This window comes from Nycticebus coucang, chromosome 5 (genome assembly GCF_027406575.1).
Source record: "Nycticebus coucang isolate mNycCou1 chromosome 5, mNycCou1.pri, whole genome shotgun sequence".
NCBI lineage: Eukaryota > Metazoa > Chordata > Mammalia > Primates > Lorisidae > Nycticebus > Nycticebus coucang.
Genome location: NC_069784.1, coordinates 75,621,642 through 75,637,996, shown reverse-complemented (window position 1 = coordinate 75,637,996; position 16,355 = coordinate 75,621,642). Strand labels below are relative to the sequence as shown.

Genomic DNA, 16,355 nt, shown 5'->3' with positions numbered 1-16,355 from the left:
TAATTCACTTCATGTCCTCTATTCAGGGTGTTGCCCTTCTCTTGTGGTAGTTGTATGGTAGTACCACTCCACAGGTGTCGAGTTTGAGAATTCTGCTTACCAGGGTTACCAGCTTCCCTGCCTGGGAATTTGCCCTGGGCAAGGGCTAAAGCCCAGGCTGCAAGCTGTGTGCCTCTGTAGGAGTTGAAGATGAGGAAGTTGTGCCTCAGGCTTCCCCGGACCACCATATGGCTCCCACTGCCAAGGGGTTTACCTTTAGGCTCTTAGGGAGCACTAGCATTGGGAGGGCTGAGCTCCCTAGGTTGTAACAGACAAGCTTGGGGGTTGGAAGGAGTGGACTCCTCACTGACCCAAATATTTGATGGCCCCAATGATGATATTACCCCTCCACTTCCTGACTCCCTAGAGTCTGTTTTCTGAGCCAGTTTCTGTACAAAGAGGGATGGCAGTGGTTCTCCTAAGGCAGAGCTTGGGACCAGATGCTTGAGATAATTTGAGCTGTGAGTGCTATGCGGGAGTTCTCTGGAAATATGGAATGGCCCAATCCGGACTTTGGGTGGGACATCAGGAGGCACATGCGATGTTTGGGATCAGAAAGGGGACTTTATGACAGAACTGCAATACAAGGGGTGAAGTTGGAGACAGCATCAGGGAGAAGATTACAGGACCTGCCGAGTCAGCAATGGAGAGAAACTAGCGATAAAAACAGGCAAGGCTTGAAGCATCTCAGGGCACTGAATCAGATCTGAAAGATCATTGTTCAGCTTGGCATTGGCGGTCAGCCTTTGAGGATGTGTGCCACTGAGGGACTCAAATTGATGGAAGAGATGGCCACCTAGCAGCTACCTGTCTCTGTTCTGTCATCGCTCTTGACCAGATGGCCTCATTTAGCTGGCACGGCTTTGGGGCAGTGTAGGGTCCTAAACCTGAATTTGCGTGCTGTTGATCCCTGGCTGCTTTCAGGATCTTTTGGGCACTCCACTCTTGGAGAAGTGACCCTGCTGTTTGTGGTGGCTGTAGCAGCTGCCAAGCTGTTCTGTCCTTTCCTTTCTTTCCTTTGAGCCATCAAGCACCAACTGCTGCAGACCCATCTTTACCTATGGCCTGCCCACCTTTGTTCTGTTTCAGGGCAGCCACTTGTATTTAAACTGGAGTGTGGGCGGATACTTCACTGTGAAGTCTGAAGCTGCTACAGCGGTCTTCAAGAAGGGGCACACTTGCCCCATCTAAAAGTATTAGTTCCTAAGTATACTTTTTAAGAAGGAATTGTGCAAGGGTTTATTTTTCCTTCTGTGAGGTCTCTATGGAATATAAATTGATGGGGTCCTCAGGGGCAACAGATCTAGGTCAAAGAAGAATGGTTCTGTGGTTTAGAAAGGGGTACTCTGAGCAGGGCTGGTGGCTCACGCCTGTAATCCTAGCATTCTGGGAGGTGGAGGTGAGAGGATTGCTTGAACTCAGGAGTTCGGGACCAGCCTAAGCAAGACTAAGACCCCATCTCTACTAAAAATAGAAAAACCAGGCTCAGCACCTATAGATTAGCAGCTAGGGCACCAGCCACATACACTGGAGCTCTGTGTTCGAACCCAGCCTGGGCCTGCCAAACAACAATGACAACTACAACCAAAAAATAGCCAAGTGTTGTGGTGAGCTTCTGCAGTCCCAGCTACTCGGGAGGCAAGAATCACTTAAGCCCAAGGGTTTGAGGTTGCTGTGAGCTGTGACGCCACAGCACCTACCGAGGGCGACATAATGAGACTCTGTATAAAAAAAAAAAAAAAAGAAGAAAAACCAGCTGAGCGATATGGTGGATGCTGGTAGTCCTAGCTATTCAGGAAGCTGAGGCAAGAAGATCTCTTTAGCCCAAAACTATGAGGTTGCTGTGAGCTATGATGATGCCATCACACTCTACCCAGAGCGACAGAGTGAGACTCTGTCTAAAAAGAAAAAAAAAAAAAAAAGAAAGGGATGCTGTGTGCCTGCCTCAGCTTCACTGAGCTCTGTGTGTGGACCACGTGTCCCCTCCACTAGGGTTTGTTATACCTGAGAAGTGCTGGGGAGCTTGTTTCCTGAAATGGTCAGTAGAGATGTGTTTTCTCATGGACCCATGGAGCTCTACCCCCTGCCCTATCTTTCCCTTGTGCCATTTGAAAAAGATTAAAACATCATGTTCCTAAGACCACAACTTTATATTTGAAGCTATTTAATTTCTTAACCTAAATGGGAGGGGAATGAATGTTTGATAAAAGCCTTTTTCAAAAATAGCTCAATGTATTGAACACAATTATTATCATTTTTTTGACAAAGATATAAATATTGGTACTTCAGTTTAACAAAAAAAATTTTTAGGGTTTATCTTTGTCCCTTCCCTTAATGAGTAAATATAATCAATGAAAATACAAGGATTCAGTTTTTTAAAATTGTCATTCTGCAAAGATGGCCACAGACCCTGCCTAGGTTTAAACTACTCATTTACAGTGTGCAGCTTGGGCGCAGCCACGGAGGCGGATTTGAAAAGCAGTAACACAAAATATACAAAGAGGCTCTTTTCTTACATTCCATAGAAGAACCCCGACTTATTTACAAAGAACAGCACTAAAGGCACAAATCCCCTGATCATTTACTATATAACCTAGGACAAATGCTGTACAGATGCCTGACTCGAAATACAGAATATAAAAGGCTCTATTAGGGAAGTGGTATGTACCCGGAGAAAGGCAGAGGGAGGGTTAAGTCAGAGGCTCCAACCTGTTAAGACGTGGGGGGCGTGGTCGGTGAGGGGCGTGGTCACAGAGCCCGGCCCACTGCCTTTCCCTTCCTGGGGCTGCTGTTCCCGGGCTCAGGCTGGGGGCACGTGAGAAGGTGGAGGTTCAGCAGCAGAGGCGTGACTAAGACAGGGGCTTCAGAAGACGCAGAAAAGGCATCTGGGACGAGCAGGGCCATGGTCCTTTGACTCGCGGACACGTGCACAGTACTGCACTGCAAGGTTCCTGGGCAGACCAGGCTCTCCCCTCTCCCCAAGAAAATTCATTTTCTTTTTGGGCATTTACAGGCACAGTTTTAAAAAGTTTTTATTGTGATACATTTATAGAAAGTTGCAAACAATGTACAAGGAGGGCCTGTGGCTATGGTTAAGTGGTTTTTTTTTTTTTTTTTTTTTTTTTTTTTAATTTGGCCGGAGCTGGGTTTGAACCCGCCACCTCCGGCATATGGGACCGGCACCCTACCCGCTGAGCCACAGGTGCCGCCCTATGGTTAAGTTTTTAAAAAAACAGTTTTACTGTTAACTTTTTGATTACATAAAGGTGAAATATGGTCCTTATACAAATTTTATACAATAGGAAAAAGTCTATGTGGAAAGTGAAACTCACCTGACGTCCTCCTGGGTAGAGGTGACCTTCACTGATGTTTTTTGACCATTATTCTGTACATTTCTGTGAATGTAAATAAAGACGCCTACATCATTTGACATAAATGGTTGTATAGGAAACATATACTCGGATTTCACAACAGAATTCTTGGTAAATAAGAGAAAAAAAAAGAAAATGGCCCTTTTGGAACTCTCTGCCTTTGGCTCCAAGCTCTAACTTGTTTTTTTTTTTTTTTTTTTTTTTTTTAATTTTTTTATTAAATCATAACTGTATACAATGATCTAACTTGTTTTTAAAGTTTTTTCTTTTTTTAAAATTGTTTGGGATTCATTGAGGGTACAAAGAATTAGGTTACACTGATTGCATTTGTTAGATAAAGTCTCTTTTTTTTTTTTTGAGACAGTCTCACTATGTCGCCCTGGGTAGAGTGCTATGGAGTCACAGCTCACAGCAACCTCAAATTCTTGGACTCAAGTGGTTCTCTTGCCTCAGCCTCCCAAGTAGCTGGGACTACAGGCACTTGCCACAACGCCCGGCTATTTTGTTGTTGTTGTTGCAGTTGTCATTGTTGTTTAGCAGGCTCAGGCCAGTTTGAACCTGCCAGCCCTGGTGTATGTGGCCAATGCCCTAACCACTGAGCTACTGGCGCCAAGCCGATAAAGTCCCTCTTATAATTGTGTCCCGTCACCAAGAGGTGTGCCATACACTGTGACCCCCCCATCAGCTCTAACTTTTGATATGGTATTTATTTGCTGAGCTTGTCTCCTCTCCCCAACATTTTTTAAAAAACTTTTTTTCTAAGCTATACACAAGTACAGTGAACACCCATGGGGGTGTTCCATCTAGATTCACTGGTGGATAACGGTGGTTTTTTTGTTGTTTTTTCTTAATATGTACATTTATGAACAATTTTTTCCGATAGCCTGTTTGAAACTAAGTTGCAGACATCATTACCCTTTCCCTTGCTATACTTAAGCATGCATCTCCAAAAAAAAACAAAGACATACTTCAAAATAACAATAGATAGCGGGTGCATGTTTTTTTTTAATGAGTTTTAATACATAAAACCTGCTCAATTTATTTCATATTTAGCCAATGGAAGATGATTGAAGATAGGTTCAAGGTGCAGTAAATTTAATGGTTAGAAATTTAGTTGACATGGGGGCCCACGGCCAGTATATGAAATCAGAGTCCCAAGACTCTGGCATCTCTCTGAGAGTCTCAAGTTCTGTCTCACAACGGTGATGGTGATATTAATACTTGTGATGAAGGCACTGTGTCACACCCATCATTTTCTCATTTAATTCTAGCAATTGCTGTTATCTTCGAGGTCTGGGGAAGATTAGGAGAGACCTAGGGAGGTCGGAGGTCACACAGTGAATCCATGAGGATCCAGATTTTAAAATCCAAAGCCTGTGGTTTTCGCTGCCATGCTAATGTGTAGCATACACGTAGCAGCATTATTTTCACCTGGGATAACCTTACAGGGAGAAAGATGGGCTCGGAAAAAAGTATTGAACATCTGCCTCTTAATCTTTCTTCTCAAAATTACTTTCAGAAAAACTATTCTCAGTGGGTTATTAAGAATCCAATTGGTTGAGTAGTGCCCATAGCTCAGAGGGTAGGGGTCTGGCCACATACACTGGGGCTGGTGGGTTCAAACTCGGCCAGGGCCTGCTAAACAACAATGACAACTGCAACAACCAAAAAAAATAGCAGGGCGTTGTGTTAGGTGCCTGTACTCCCAGCTAATTGGGAGACTGAGGCAAAAGAATCACTTAAGCCCAAGAATCTGAGGTTGATGTGAACTGTGATACCATGGCAGTCTACCCCGGGTGACAGCTTGAGACTGTATCAAAATAAAATAAAAAAGAATCCAATTGGTTAAATAAAAATAGATTATAGGTATTTAATATATTTAAAGAAGTTATGAAAAATTATTTCAAAATCATTTTTTATATTAAAAGTTATAACTACATTTAGAAAAATTGAGATGTAAATGAGAGAGAAGATCACTGGCATGTTATCTATGGTCCTGTCAATTACTTTGAACATTTTTGTGGATTTCTCTTTTTTAATGCTGTTTTATTTTTTTATTTTGTAGACCTAGTCTCACTCTGTTGCCCTGAATAGAGGACCACAGCATCATACCTCACCGCAAACTCAAACTCTTGGGCTTGAGCAATCCTCTTGCCTCAGCCTACAGAGTAGCTGAGACTACAGGTGTGCATCATATTTCCCAAATAGTTCTATTTTTAGAAAAGATGGAGTCTTGCTCTTACTTAGGCTGGTCACAACTCCTAAGCTCAAGTAATCCACCCGCCTCAGCCTCCCAGAGTGCTAGGACTACAGGTGTGAGCCACCCATGCCTGGCCTAATGCTTTTTAAATTTTTACTTAGATATAATCATAGTATCTCTAAAATATGGTCTTATGAATAAGAAGACTTAAAAAAAAGTGTTGTTTTCTGCTTTTTAACTTAGTTGTGTAAAATTTTTGACCATGAAAATATAGTAAAACTTTTATTTTCATAAGAGTTGATCACTAATTATTACTCTGATTTTAAAAAGTGATCAAGATCACTAATTATTACTCTGATTTTAAAAAGTGATCAAGATTAACATGTACCAGGTACCCTGGTGGTGTAAACAGTTTGTGAGGGTAGGGGAATACGTACCAGACGGCAGAAGCATGGAGGAAGGGCGGACAGTGCTTGCACCCTGGGGAGATAGTTGTCTAACAAGGTGAAATTCAAACTGAAACACATTTTTAAAAGATGGATAGGACTTTGGAGAGTCCTGTAGCAGAAAGAGATGCCTGTGAAAGGTGAAGAGTGTGCAGATACCTTGACCTGGCTCAGGATGGGCAGCTGAAATTCAGGAGACCAGTGAGGCTGGGCAGGCAGGCAGTGGCTGGACGGTGTGGGTCCACGTTGTCACGTGAAGGGGGCTGGACTTGATCCAAAGCAGCTGGGTAGTTCTGAGCAGCAGAACTCCGGTACCTCGTTTGTACCTCTGCCAGCTCCCTCTGATGGCAGTGGAGGACAGATTGATCTGAAAATGGCCAGAGTGCAGAAGGGGGTGTGTTAGGAAGATATGGGTGGTATTAAAGAGAAATCTGAAACAGGCTTTGTTACATGGTAAATTTATATCTTCAGTATACAAATTATAACAACATCAGGTGTCTTAGCAACTTCTCAAGGTAGATGACATTTCTCCTTTAACACCAGAAATGTACGTAGGGCTGGCATGTTTGGTGGGTCAGGTTGCTCATTGCACGGTTGTCTGACCAAGGAGTATGGGAAATCTTGACCTAGTTTTACTTGCCAAGCTGTAAACTTTGGCATGGACTGTGTCCACCCAGAGGAGGTTCCATTTCCTAAGTTGCACAAGGTAATATGACCAACAGCAGCCCCAATCATAGCCCTAATAGTTGTCACTGTTTCTGTGTTAGGTCCCCTTTCATGGTTTAGAATAAGCCAAGAGGTAGTGTCAAGACACTAAAGAAGCCAGGTGTGGGGGCTCACACCTATACTCTTAGCACTTTGGGAGGCTGAAGATGGAGGATTCCTTGAGTTTGGGAGTTTGAGGCCAGCCTGAGCAACATATAAAGACCCCTGTCTCTACAAAAAAATTAAAAAAAAAATATGCACCAAGTCCTAGTTACTTGGGAGGCTGAGGTAAAGGAATCACTTGAGTCCAGGGGTTGAGGTTGGAGTGAGTTATGATGACGCTGCTGCTCTCTAGCCCAGGCAACAGAGTGAGACCCTGTCTCACAAAACAAAGCAGAACAAAACTTTGGGGTCTAAATTAACTAGAAAAGTGATCAATGCATGGAATTATTACCAGAGAATCTCCTTCACAATGTGACTTTTTATGTGGTAGGAAGCAATGTCACTCTGTAGTTTTAAATGTTCATAAGTGTATGACCAATCCCTAGCCCCATTTTAGGAACAGGGTCCTCTGAGACACTGTAAGCTCCTAGCATGTGCTACATCAAAGGGGAGCTTTTCAAAAGCCCAGATTTTGGGGCACTATCCCAAGAATTCTGATCTAGAGGTGTAGGCCAGGGTCCAGGAACCTGTTCTTTGGAGGCAGCCTTGCTCTGTCACCCAGGCTAGGGTGCAATTTCAAACTCCTGAGCTCAAGCTATCCTCCTGCCTCAGCCTCCTAAGTAGCTGGGACTATAGCTGTGTGCCACTATGCCCAGCTAATTTTTCTATTTTATGTAGAGACAGGGTCTCAATCTTGGTCAGGCTGGTCTTGAACGCCTGACCTCACATGATCCTCCCATTTTGGCTTCCCAAAGTGGTAGAATTATAGGTGTGAACCACTGCACCTGGCCCTAGAAACCTACATTTTTGAGAGGCACTATAGTCGATTCTGTGGCATATACTTTGTTACACCTAAGTGTTAGAATTTGGGGACTGCTCGATTGCAGTGTGGTGCTAGTATACATCATTCAAGGGTAAGATTCAGGATTTCAAGTGAGGTCTTTGGTCAATAGCTTTATCAGTACATGTTTGCTTGTGGTTTATTTTCACTCACATTTTTGGGTTCATACATTATAACTAGATTGACTATTACCAGACTCAGTTCAGCCACATCAAAACCCCACCTCCCACCCTCACACTACCCCACTACCCTACTACCCTCTGCCCCAGGTCATTTTATTTTTATTTTTTTCTTTTCCACAATATTCAGAATGTATGATAGACTCAATGGGAAGGTAAAGTGGTATCTTTAGGTAAGGTTAAAAAGTTCTTCTTTCTAAAGTAACCATTTATTTGTCTTGAGTTTATGTGCTGAGTTCATTCACTTTAGTAGTACAATCGCTCTCAAACCTAAGGTGGGAATGTTTGTTTCTGTTCATCGTACAGTGAAATGTAAATGTAATATTATTTTTCTCTTTCCAAAAATGTACTCTGCTTAGAACTATTTTGGTGGAAAACTCTCTGCTCAAGGGAAAATGCCTTGGATTGAATATAATCATGAAAAAGTTTCTGGAACAGAATTCATAATTGACTTTCTGGAAGAGAAACTTGGAGTGAATTTAAACAAACACCTTGGTCCTCATGAAAGAGCCATCTCCAGAGCTGTGACCAAGATGGTGGAGGAGCACTTCTACTGGTGAGTCCCCTCCGGGCGTGCCCAACCTTTTGGAGTAAGCCCCGAGTTCTATTCCACTTTTCAAGTGTTCCTCCCACCTTTTCAGAAGTTTTCTACGTTTGCAGTTTGGGATGAGAATTTGACTGATTCGGGGGTCACAGTTTTCCTGCCTGTAATTCTCTGCTGCAGTTAGTCAGCTGTGCCATTTTATTGCAAAAACAGTCACAGGTGACATGGCAATGAATAAGCATGACTGAGTTCCAGTAAAACTTTATTATGGACACAGAAACCTGAATTTCATTTAATGCAACATATTCTTCTTCTTTTGAGTTTCAAAAATCATTTAAAAATGTAAAAACTTCTCAGTCTATGGACTGTAATTTGTTGACCCTTAATCCAGACTAGAACTCACTGAGGTGAGGGAGATATTTCAATTGACTTGGCTCGAGGCTCTTTACCAATACTGTACAAACTGGTGAATTAAAGTAATGTTCTGACAGATCCCCAGAGGAGGGCATGGAAGAACAAGTCAGGATAGAATTCCTAGGTGGAATAAATTCTACAACCTTTGTAAGATTACTGTCAGTTTTCCTTAGATAATAAAAGCTTCTCTCTGTTCCCAAAGCAAAGCGTACTATTCTTTTCTGGGGTTTCTTTGCCCTAATTGCTTAACTCTAAGTCTGTATTCCCTAAGTTTGAAACATCGCACTAGTGGTGCTTATAAGTTGATCCCTTGCAGCTCACTGTGGCCTTGAGCTGGCTGTGACATCATGTGAGTTAAGCAGATAAGGTTCTTGCTTTGCAAATTCTCTTGTCATCTCAGTTTTTTTCCTTTTTCCTTCATCCATTTTCTGGAATTTCTACACCTTTCTCTGTGCCTCAATAGATGAGAGAAAGTTTCTCTTTGATTTCTTCGAATGTTATCTTGTTCCAAAGATTGCATTAGGAATTGTTGAGCCCCCTTTTTTGGCATTAATTATTACTCCTGGACCAGATGCTGGCCCAGGAGCTTTTACTAAACTTTCCCTGCTCCCTACGCTCCATGGGTTGATTGTAGAAGGTTGTTTCTTATCATCTTCCTATTTCATCCATTCCAGTCTCTTTCTAAATGGAAAACTTGCTGTTCTTGTCTGTTGGATTTTAAGTGACCCTCTATTTTTCTCTTTCTCCTTCTGCTTTTGTTACTTGCTCAGTTTATTCGAGGGCTGACCCCAGCCTCCCCTCTCCTCACCCTCAACACAGAGGTGTGGGAGCCTAGAACTCGGGAGAGGATGGGATCAGGGTGCATATCAGTGTGGGGTAACCAGACTCGGTGTTCCCAGAATGAACCTCAGTGTTTTCTTTCTAATGCTGGCAGAGAACTGCTGGCTCCCCTCTCAAAGAGCGTAGGAATCGTAGTGGAGGCTAAAATACATGTGCATAGCTTCTGGGAAAAGCTTAGCTTAGTTTTTGGCAAAAGCCTTGTGGGACAGAGCCTCTCTCACCTGCCAGGCTCCAGCCCCAGCTTTCCAGTGACAGAAGGAAATGAAGAACCCACACAGGACCACCCTGGCCCTCGTGCCAGCCCAAGATTCACTTCCAAAGCGCTACCTCTTCAGTTGCTGGGTCCATTGATGGGGAGATGGGGATCGTTTTGTCAGCTCCCTTTGGCTATAACTCTTTGCTTCCATAGTGGTTCAGAAAATATATATTCCCGTTAGAAAGTTTTGACCCAGCAAAACTCCCAACTGCCATAGTCACTGCTTTTTTTCCTGGGTATACATGCGTGCCATTTTATATGATGTTACCCCTGGGTAAAAAGTTTGTCTTCTGGCCTCGCCTCCCCAAGGCTCCCTTTATCAGCCCTGAGCTAATATTCCGTGGGGCGGGGCGGGGCCGCACGGGGTGGGCGTGGTGTAGGGGAGGGAGGGCAAGTTGGGAGGTGGTAGCCTCATGGGAAGAATCTTGATTTTATTCTCTATAAACTTTCAAGTGCTTCAGGGTTTGTTTGGATCATATGTAGACTCTTCTAAGGATAAATTTGTTTCTCTAATTCACTTTTTAATTAGAAAAATTGGGGCAGGGTGAGCTATTAATTCTTACTTGTATCTACTCAAGGGTTAATTCAAGGAAAACATAGTGCAAGGTAGGAGGAAAGGTCTTGATTGAGATGAAATATCCTTCAACTTCACTTAGTCCCCAGTAGCTGCAGAAGGAAGGAAAAACAAATTGTTCTCTCTTTCTTAGAGTTCCCAAGCTTTTAGCCTTCTCCCTGCGGGGAGAGGCTGGAGAGACTTAGCTCTGGACTCTAAATCTCAGAGAAAAGGCCCTTCTCTCCCCACGGGAAGAAAATGCCTCTGAATCTCGGATACTCTTTCCTCAGACCCCTCTCCTTTCCCTCTTCTGGTTCCAGAGGCCACAGGCAAAATGTGCCCCTGTGGACACCAGGGCACGTGAGGACGTGACCACTGCATGCAGGAGAACGTGATGGGTGCGCGCTTCCCCGAGATCTTGTCCAATTCTGACAGGGAACTCCCAGGTTGCCTCTGTACTTCCAGAGGTGAAAGGACGCCCAGTCCCCTCAGTGAACCCACTGTGTTTGACTCAACTGATAATTCCATTATGTGGAGTTTTCAGACGTGTTTATTTTGGCCTGAAATCTTAGGAATACCCCGATTGTGATTTTATGAAAGACAAAGGCAATAGAAAACTGTCATGATTGTGTAACATCCCATAATTCTGAAACTCTGTGTCAGGTGTATTTCAAATAAGCACACTCAGCTATAAAGTGGTGTTTCTTCCACTTGAAATCTATACGATTATGTCCCACTTGCATGATAGAAGCTATTGAAGATGACGAAGAAGACAAGTTTTTAAAAAAATCCCCTTTGAATACTGAATGCTATGTTAATGGAATGCAGGGAAGACTGTGTGCAGGGAAGCCTGTGTACAGGGAAGTCTGAGACAGCGGTTCTATTACTGGAATGAAAGTGACTTTTGGTAATTGACGCTACTACAGCTTCTTCAGTAGGACATGCTGCCCCCTTGTGGACATCAGTGAGTATCTCAGGAGTCTTTCAACTCGACAGGAAGTATTACTGAGTGTCATTGTCAGAATAGTTATAAAATTTTCACCCATAAAAATATATGCATTAGGCGGTGTCTGTGGTTCAACAGAGTAGGGCGCTGGCGCCATATGCTGGAGGTGGTGGGTTCAAACTCAGCCCCGGACAAAAACTGCAAAAAAAAAAAAAAAAAAATATATATATATATATATATATATATGTATGTATATGCATTAGAACAGTGAATTCATACTTCCTTTTACATTGCCCATAATTTTAAAATCTTGAGCTTGGCTTTTGGTATAGTTCAGGAGATGTGGGGAGATGGGATGCTTTCCTCAAATGACTTCACCCAAGGATATCTTTTCTAAAAACTGGGAGACTCTGACAACTTGATTGATAAGTCCTCCTTTTCTTTCTTTTCTCCATACCCTAGTTTGAGATGTAGTGAGGACTGCTGTTTGGAGGGGCTGATCTTGGTGATCTTGGTGTGACACTTGGTGAAATTACCGAAGCACATCACATACTTCTGGGGCCGTAAGCAAAAACGCAGAGTACAAGCAAGACAGCGGGAATGCAGCCTGGTACTGAGAAAGGCATCCTCATGATGTGGAGGGCCATGTGCTGAGACTCAGCACCAGACAGTGGTTTGCCCTGGTCTCCAGTTTCTTACTTATACATATCCTGCAGTGGGCCAGGTATCAGCTCAGGTTGTGATGAGAAACATCTTCAGGGCAGTGCCTGTGGCTCAGTGGATAGGGTGTCAGCCCCAGATACCCAGGGTGGAGGGTTTGAACCCAGCCGGGTTCAAAAATAGCCGGGTGCTATGGTGGGTGCCTGTAGTCCCAGCTACTCGGGAGGCTGAGGCAAGAGAATCGCCTAAGCCCAGGAGTTGGAGGTTGCTGTGAGACGTGTGATGCCATGGCACTCTACTGAGGGCGATAAAGTGAAACTCTGTCTCTATAAAAAAGAAAAAAAATAGAGAGAAACATCTTTTTTTTTTTTTTTTTGGAGATAGAACCTCAAGCTGTCGCCCTGGGTAGAGTGCTGTGGCATCAGCTCACAGCAACCTCCACCTCCTGGCTTAAGTGATTCTTTTGCCTCAGGTGCCTGCCACAATGCCTGGCTATTTTTTGGTTGTAGTTGTCATTGTTGTTTGGCAGGCCCAGGCTGGATTCAAACACGCCAGCTCTGGTGTATGTGGCTGGCGCCTTAGCCACTTGAGCTACAGGCACCAAGCCAAGAGAAACATTTCATTAAACATCACAGGTCAGCTTTTCTTCGCCCGTCTCCCTGGTCTCCTTTAAAAATGCTTGAATGGGTTTTGTTCTTCTATTCTTTTTTTTTTTAATTTTGTATTTCTATTCTTTTTTTTTTTTATCTTGTTCTTCTATTCTAAGAAAGTCTTTAACAAAAACCTCTTTGACCCCAATTTTTCAAAGAGAGATCGGATACATTTGTTGCGATAAGGAAAATGAGTATTTCAACTTCCTGAAATAGATTCTCAGAATGGTAAATTTAATTACTTAGCCTCATTTCTTTTCCAAATTGGCTGTCCCTGTGCTTGCCAGTTAATAATTCATGATTCCTTGTGCAGTGGGCTTTTTCCTAGTGGAGAGTAAAAAGTACAGATTCCAGAAGGAAGGAGTGGCCGTCCCTTTGTCTTTTATAGGCACTTCTCTTTCCATTACTCTATTTAAGTATGTGTCATCCTTTAGAAACCCCATTTAGAGGTAGCTGGCTCAAAAGCAAGGCTTTTTTTACTCAATCAATAATTCATTCTTAAAAAAAAAATTTTTTTTTGAGTAAAGGTCTCACTTTGTTGCTCAGGCTGGAGTGCAGGAGAGTCATCTTGGCTCACGGCAACCTGAGACTCCTGAGTTCATCAAGTTGTCCTCTTGCCTCAGCCTCCCCAGTAGCTGGGACTACAGTCATGTACCACTATGGCCCTCCCCCCCACCTTTTTTTTTGGTAGAGACAATCTCCGTGTGTTGCTCAAGCTCATCTGGAACTCCTGGCCTCAAATAATCCTCCTGCCTCAGTCTCCCAAAGTGCTAGGATTACAAGTGTGAGCTATTGTGCCTGGATAATTCATTCCTTAAGCAAATTTAATAAATGACTATTGGTGGCCAGGCATTGTGTCATTGTCCCTAACTGGCTCCCAGGCTGGAGGGAGACATTAAGCCTCCATAATAGTCAGTGCTGTCTGAAGAACTGAGTAAAGGCAGCCAGCAACTGCTGGAGAGATGAGGGGAAGGCTTCACAGGGCCTGTGGGGTCACAGTGAAATCAAAGGGCACCTGGAGTAATGGTGAAGGGGCTGGCGAAGGTCAACTGGAGTGGTTATGAAGGGGCTGGTGCTTACAGCCAAGAAGGAAGCATCTGGAGAGTGTCCTAGTCTGTTTGGGCCATCATTGCAGAGTGTCATAGCCTGGGTGGTTCATAAAGAACAGTTTATTTCTCATAGTTCTAGAGGCAGGGAAGTCTGAGATCAAGGTCCCAGTAGACTTGGCAGCAGGTAAGGGCTGCTTCCTGGTACATGGAAGGCTGACTTCTCTCTGCCCTGCAGCCTTACATGGGAGAAGGGCCAAGATAGCCCTCTGGCGCCTCCTTTTTAAGGTTACTAACCTCATTCACAAAGGCTCTGCCCTTAATGTCCATCCACCTCCCAAAGGCCCACCTTCGAGTGCCATCACACTGGGAATTGGGTTCTGACATATGAATTTTTTGGGGGTGGGAGGGACATGCTCAGTCTGTAGCAGGGAGGTTCACATGATTCCATGTGACTGGTGCTTAGGGTCCACGGGAGTCAGTGCTGGGAGATGGGGCCAGAGATGGGCCAGACTATGAGGGGTTAGGCTATGGGGAGAGGCTGGCACCCCATGCTGAGAGCTATGAGGAGCTAATGTCTGAGCAGTATGACCTGATTAGATTTTTGTTTAGGAAGCTCTCTGTGGCATCTTGGGGAAAATGGGTTTTTGAAGGGCCTTGAGGGGATGTCAGGAGACCTGCTCAGTGGCACCACTATCCTCATAGATGAGAACTGGTGAAGGACTGAACTGCAGTAGTGTACATGGGGTTGGAGAAAGGCAGCCTGGAGTGGGCGAGAGGGGCAGTGAAGGGTAACCCGTGAGATTCTGGCTTAGGGGAGGAGAAAGGTTTGAAGGAAGCAGAATGATGGGTGGAAAGTTGGTTTGTAGTCCCCGAGGACCATCCACGTGGGATCCACGGATCTTAAGGGCAGAGGTCCAACCTGGCTGTGGATTTGGGAGTCATTGGCTTGAAATCACGGATATGAAGTAGATTACCCCATGAGTCTGGAGTGAGGGTCTAGGAGGAATAAAGATAGAAATCTTGGAAACATGTACGGGGTGAGAGGAAAAGCACTGGGGCATAAGCTCAGGGGGAGTTGCAAGAAAGAGGCTAAGAGAGTCAGCTGCTGTGGAGTGCAAGAAAGACGGCATATTTGGGGATCGCAACAAGGCTGACAGTTGTCTTGAGCAATTGTTGATTTCTGTGGAGTGGTGGGGTGGAAGAGTTTTCAGGAACCTTGGTTGTAAGAGGAGGTGGCTTCTTAGTTGTAGTAATATGGAAACGAGTGTAATATGATGTCTTCCATCTGCAGGAGTGATTTGGGAATCTGTGAAGCAACTGTCTTCTCTGGTATTTCAAGTTCATATGCATTTCACTGGGCTTATCCCTTTAAGAGCCTGCCTGGCCCTCATTTGCTTCTCTTCCCTGACATTGGTCTATAATTTTGGACACAGAGAATGAAAGAGAGGAAGAAAAATTAAGACCAGGGAAGAGAGAAAAGAGAGAAAGACCAGTTTCTCAGCTTATGTCTGATGGAGGATTTGGAATCAGCCCTATGTTCCTCCTCCCGTGCCCTGCCTTCCACTGCTACTACAGGGGAAACCTTCTGCCATTCCACTGAAGGGGCATCCTCCCTGCCGAGCCAGAAGAGCTGTCCGTCCCATCCCTGCCCACTGCTCCCACAACTCTCTACCCATGGCTGTGTCCCCTCCTGCACCTGCCCTCATTTCCAACCCTGCTGAGGAAATTGGCATCACCAGGGAGGCGCTCAGAACCTCTCTGTGGCCTCTCACCCCTTGCCACACCCTCTTCTCTCCATCTCAGAGGGAGAGATTTCCTTCCTTTTCCCCACGCTGGTCCTTCCATCCTGGCCTTTTCATCTTCTAACTTGCCCTTGACTGTGATTTCCCCAACACCACTCCTTATCCTAGAAACTTCCATAAGTGACCTCGTCTCCTCTCACAGCTTTAAAATTGATGCCAGCATGCCCCTGCTCACTAGTTCTCATCTTGAGTCTAAACCTGTCTCCTGAGTTCTCAGCCTTCTAGATAGCTTCACGCGAGGATTCCATGGGACCTGCAAATGCAGCTGGTTAACTCATCTTTCATCACCCACATCTGTCCCACCGTGAGCCATCCAGTATTGGCTAATAGTATTAGTGGCTGAAACCATCAGGCCAGGAGAAAACACTATCTTTCTCCTTACACAGACTGCTTTATGCCCGTTGGTGACCAGGCTTTTTCTTCTATCTCAGTATTTCCCCTATGCACTCCCTGTTCATCCCCCTCTGCCTTTGCCTGTATCTCTGCATCATCTCTTGTTGACTTCACTGTGGTCATCGGTCTTCACACCTGCAATTTCTCCACCATCCAGCCCTCCTTCACATTGCTACCAATCTGATTATGTTTCTCGTCTACCTAAAACCTTCCTGCAGTTAACTTTTGCTTTTGGAATAAAGGTCGGCTCACTCTACATCAGGCCTGTCTGATCTGGACCTTATTCTCTCTGCCAGCCTCGAGTC

The 16,355-nt window shown here is 44.4% G+C and overlaps 1 protein-coding gene across 6 annotated transcripts in view; it reads left to right on the top strand.

Moving 5' to 3' along the window:
* FAXC (failed axon connections homolog, metaxin like GST domain containing) overlaps positions 1-16,355 on the top strand; it is a 70,087-nt gene that overhangs the window by 11,195 nt on the left and 42,537 nt on the right. For all 6 annotated transcript variants that reach the window (XR_008380293.1, XM_053592881.1, XM_053592880.1 and 3 more), the window contains one exon: positions 8,303-8,499. Coding sequence is in view for 5 of the 6 variants with exons in the window: in XM_053592881.1 (XP_053448856.1) it covers positions 8,303-8,499 (197 nt within the window). In the remaining variant the exon portion in view is untranslated. The remainder of the gene's footprint in view (positions 1-8,302; positions 8,500-16,355) is intronic.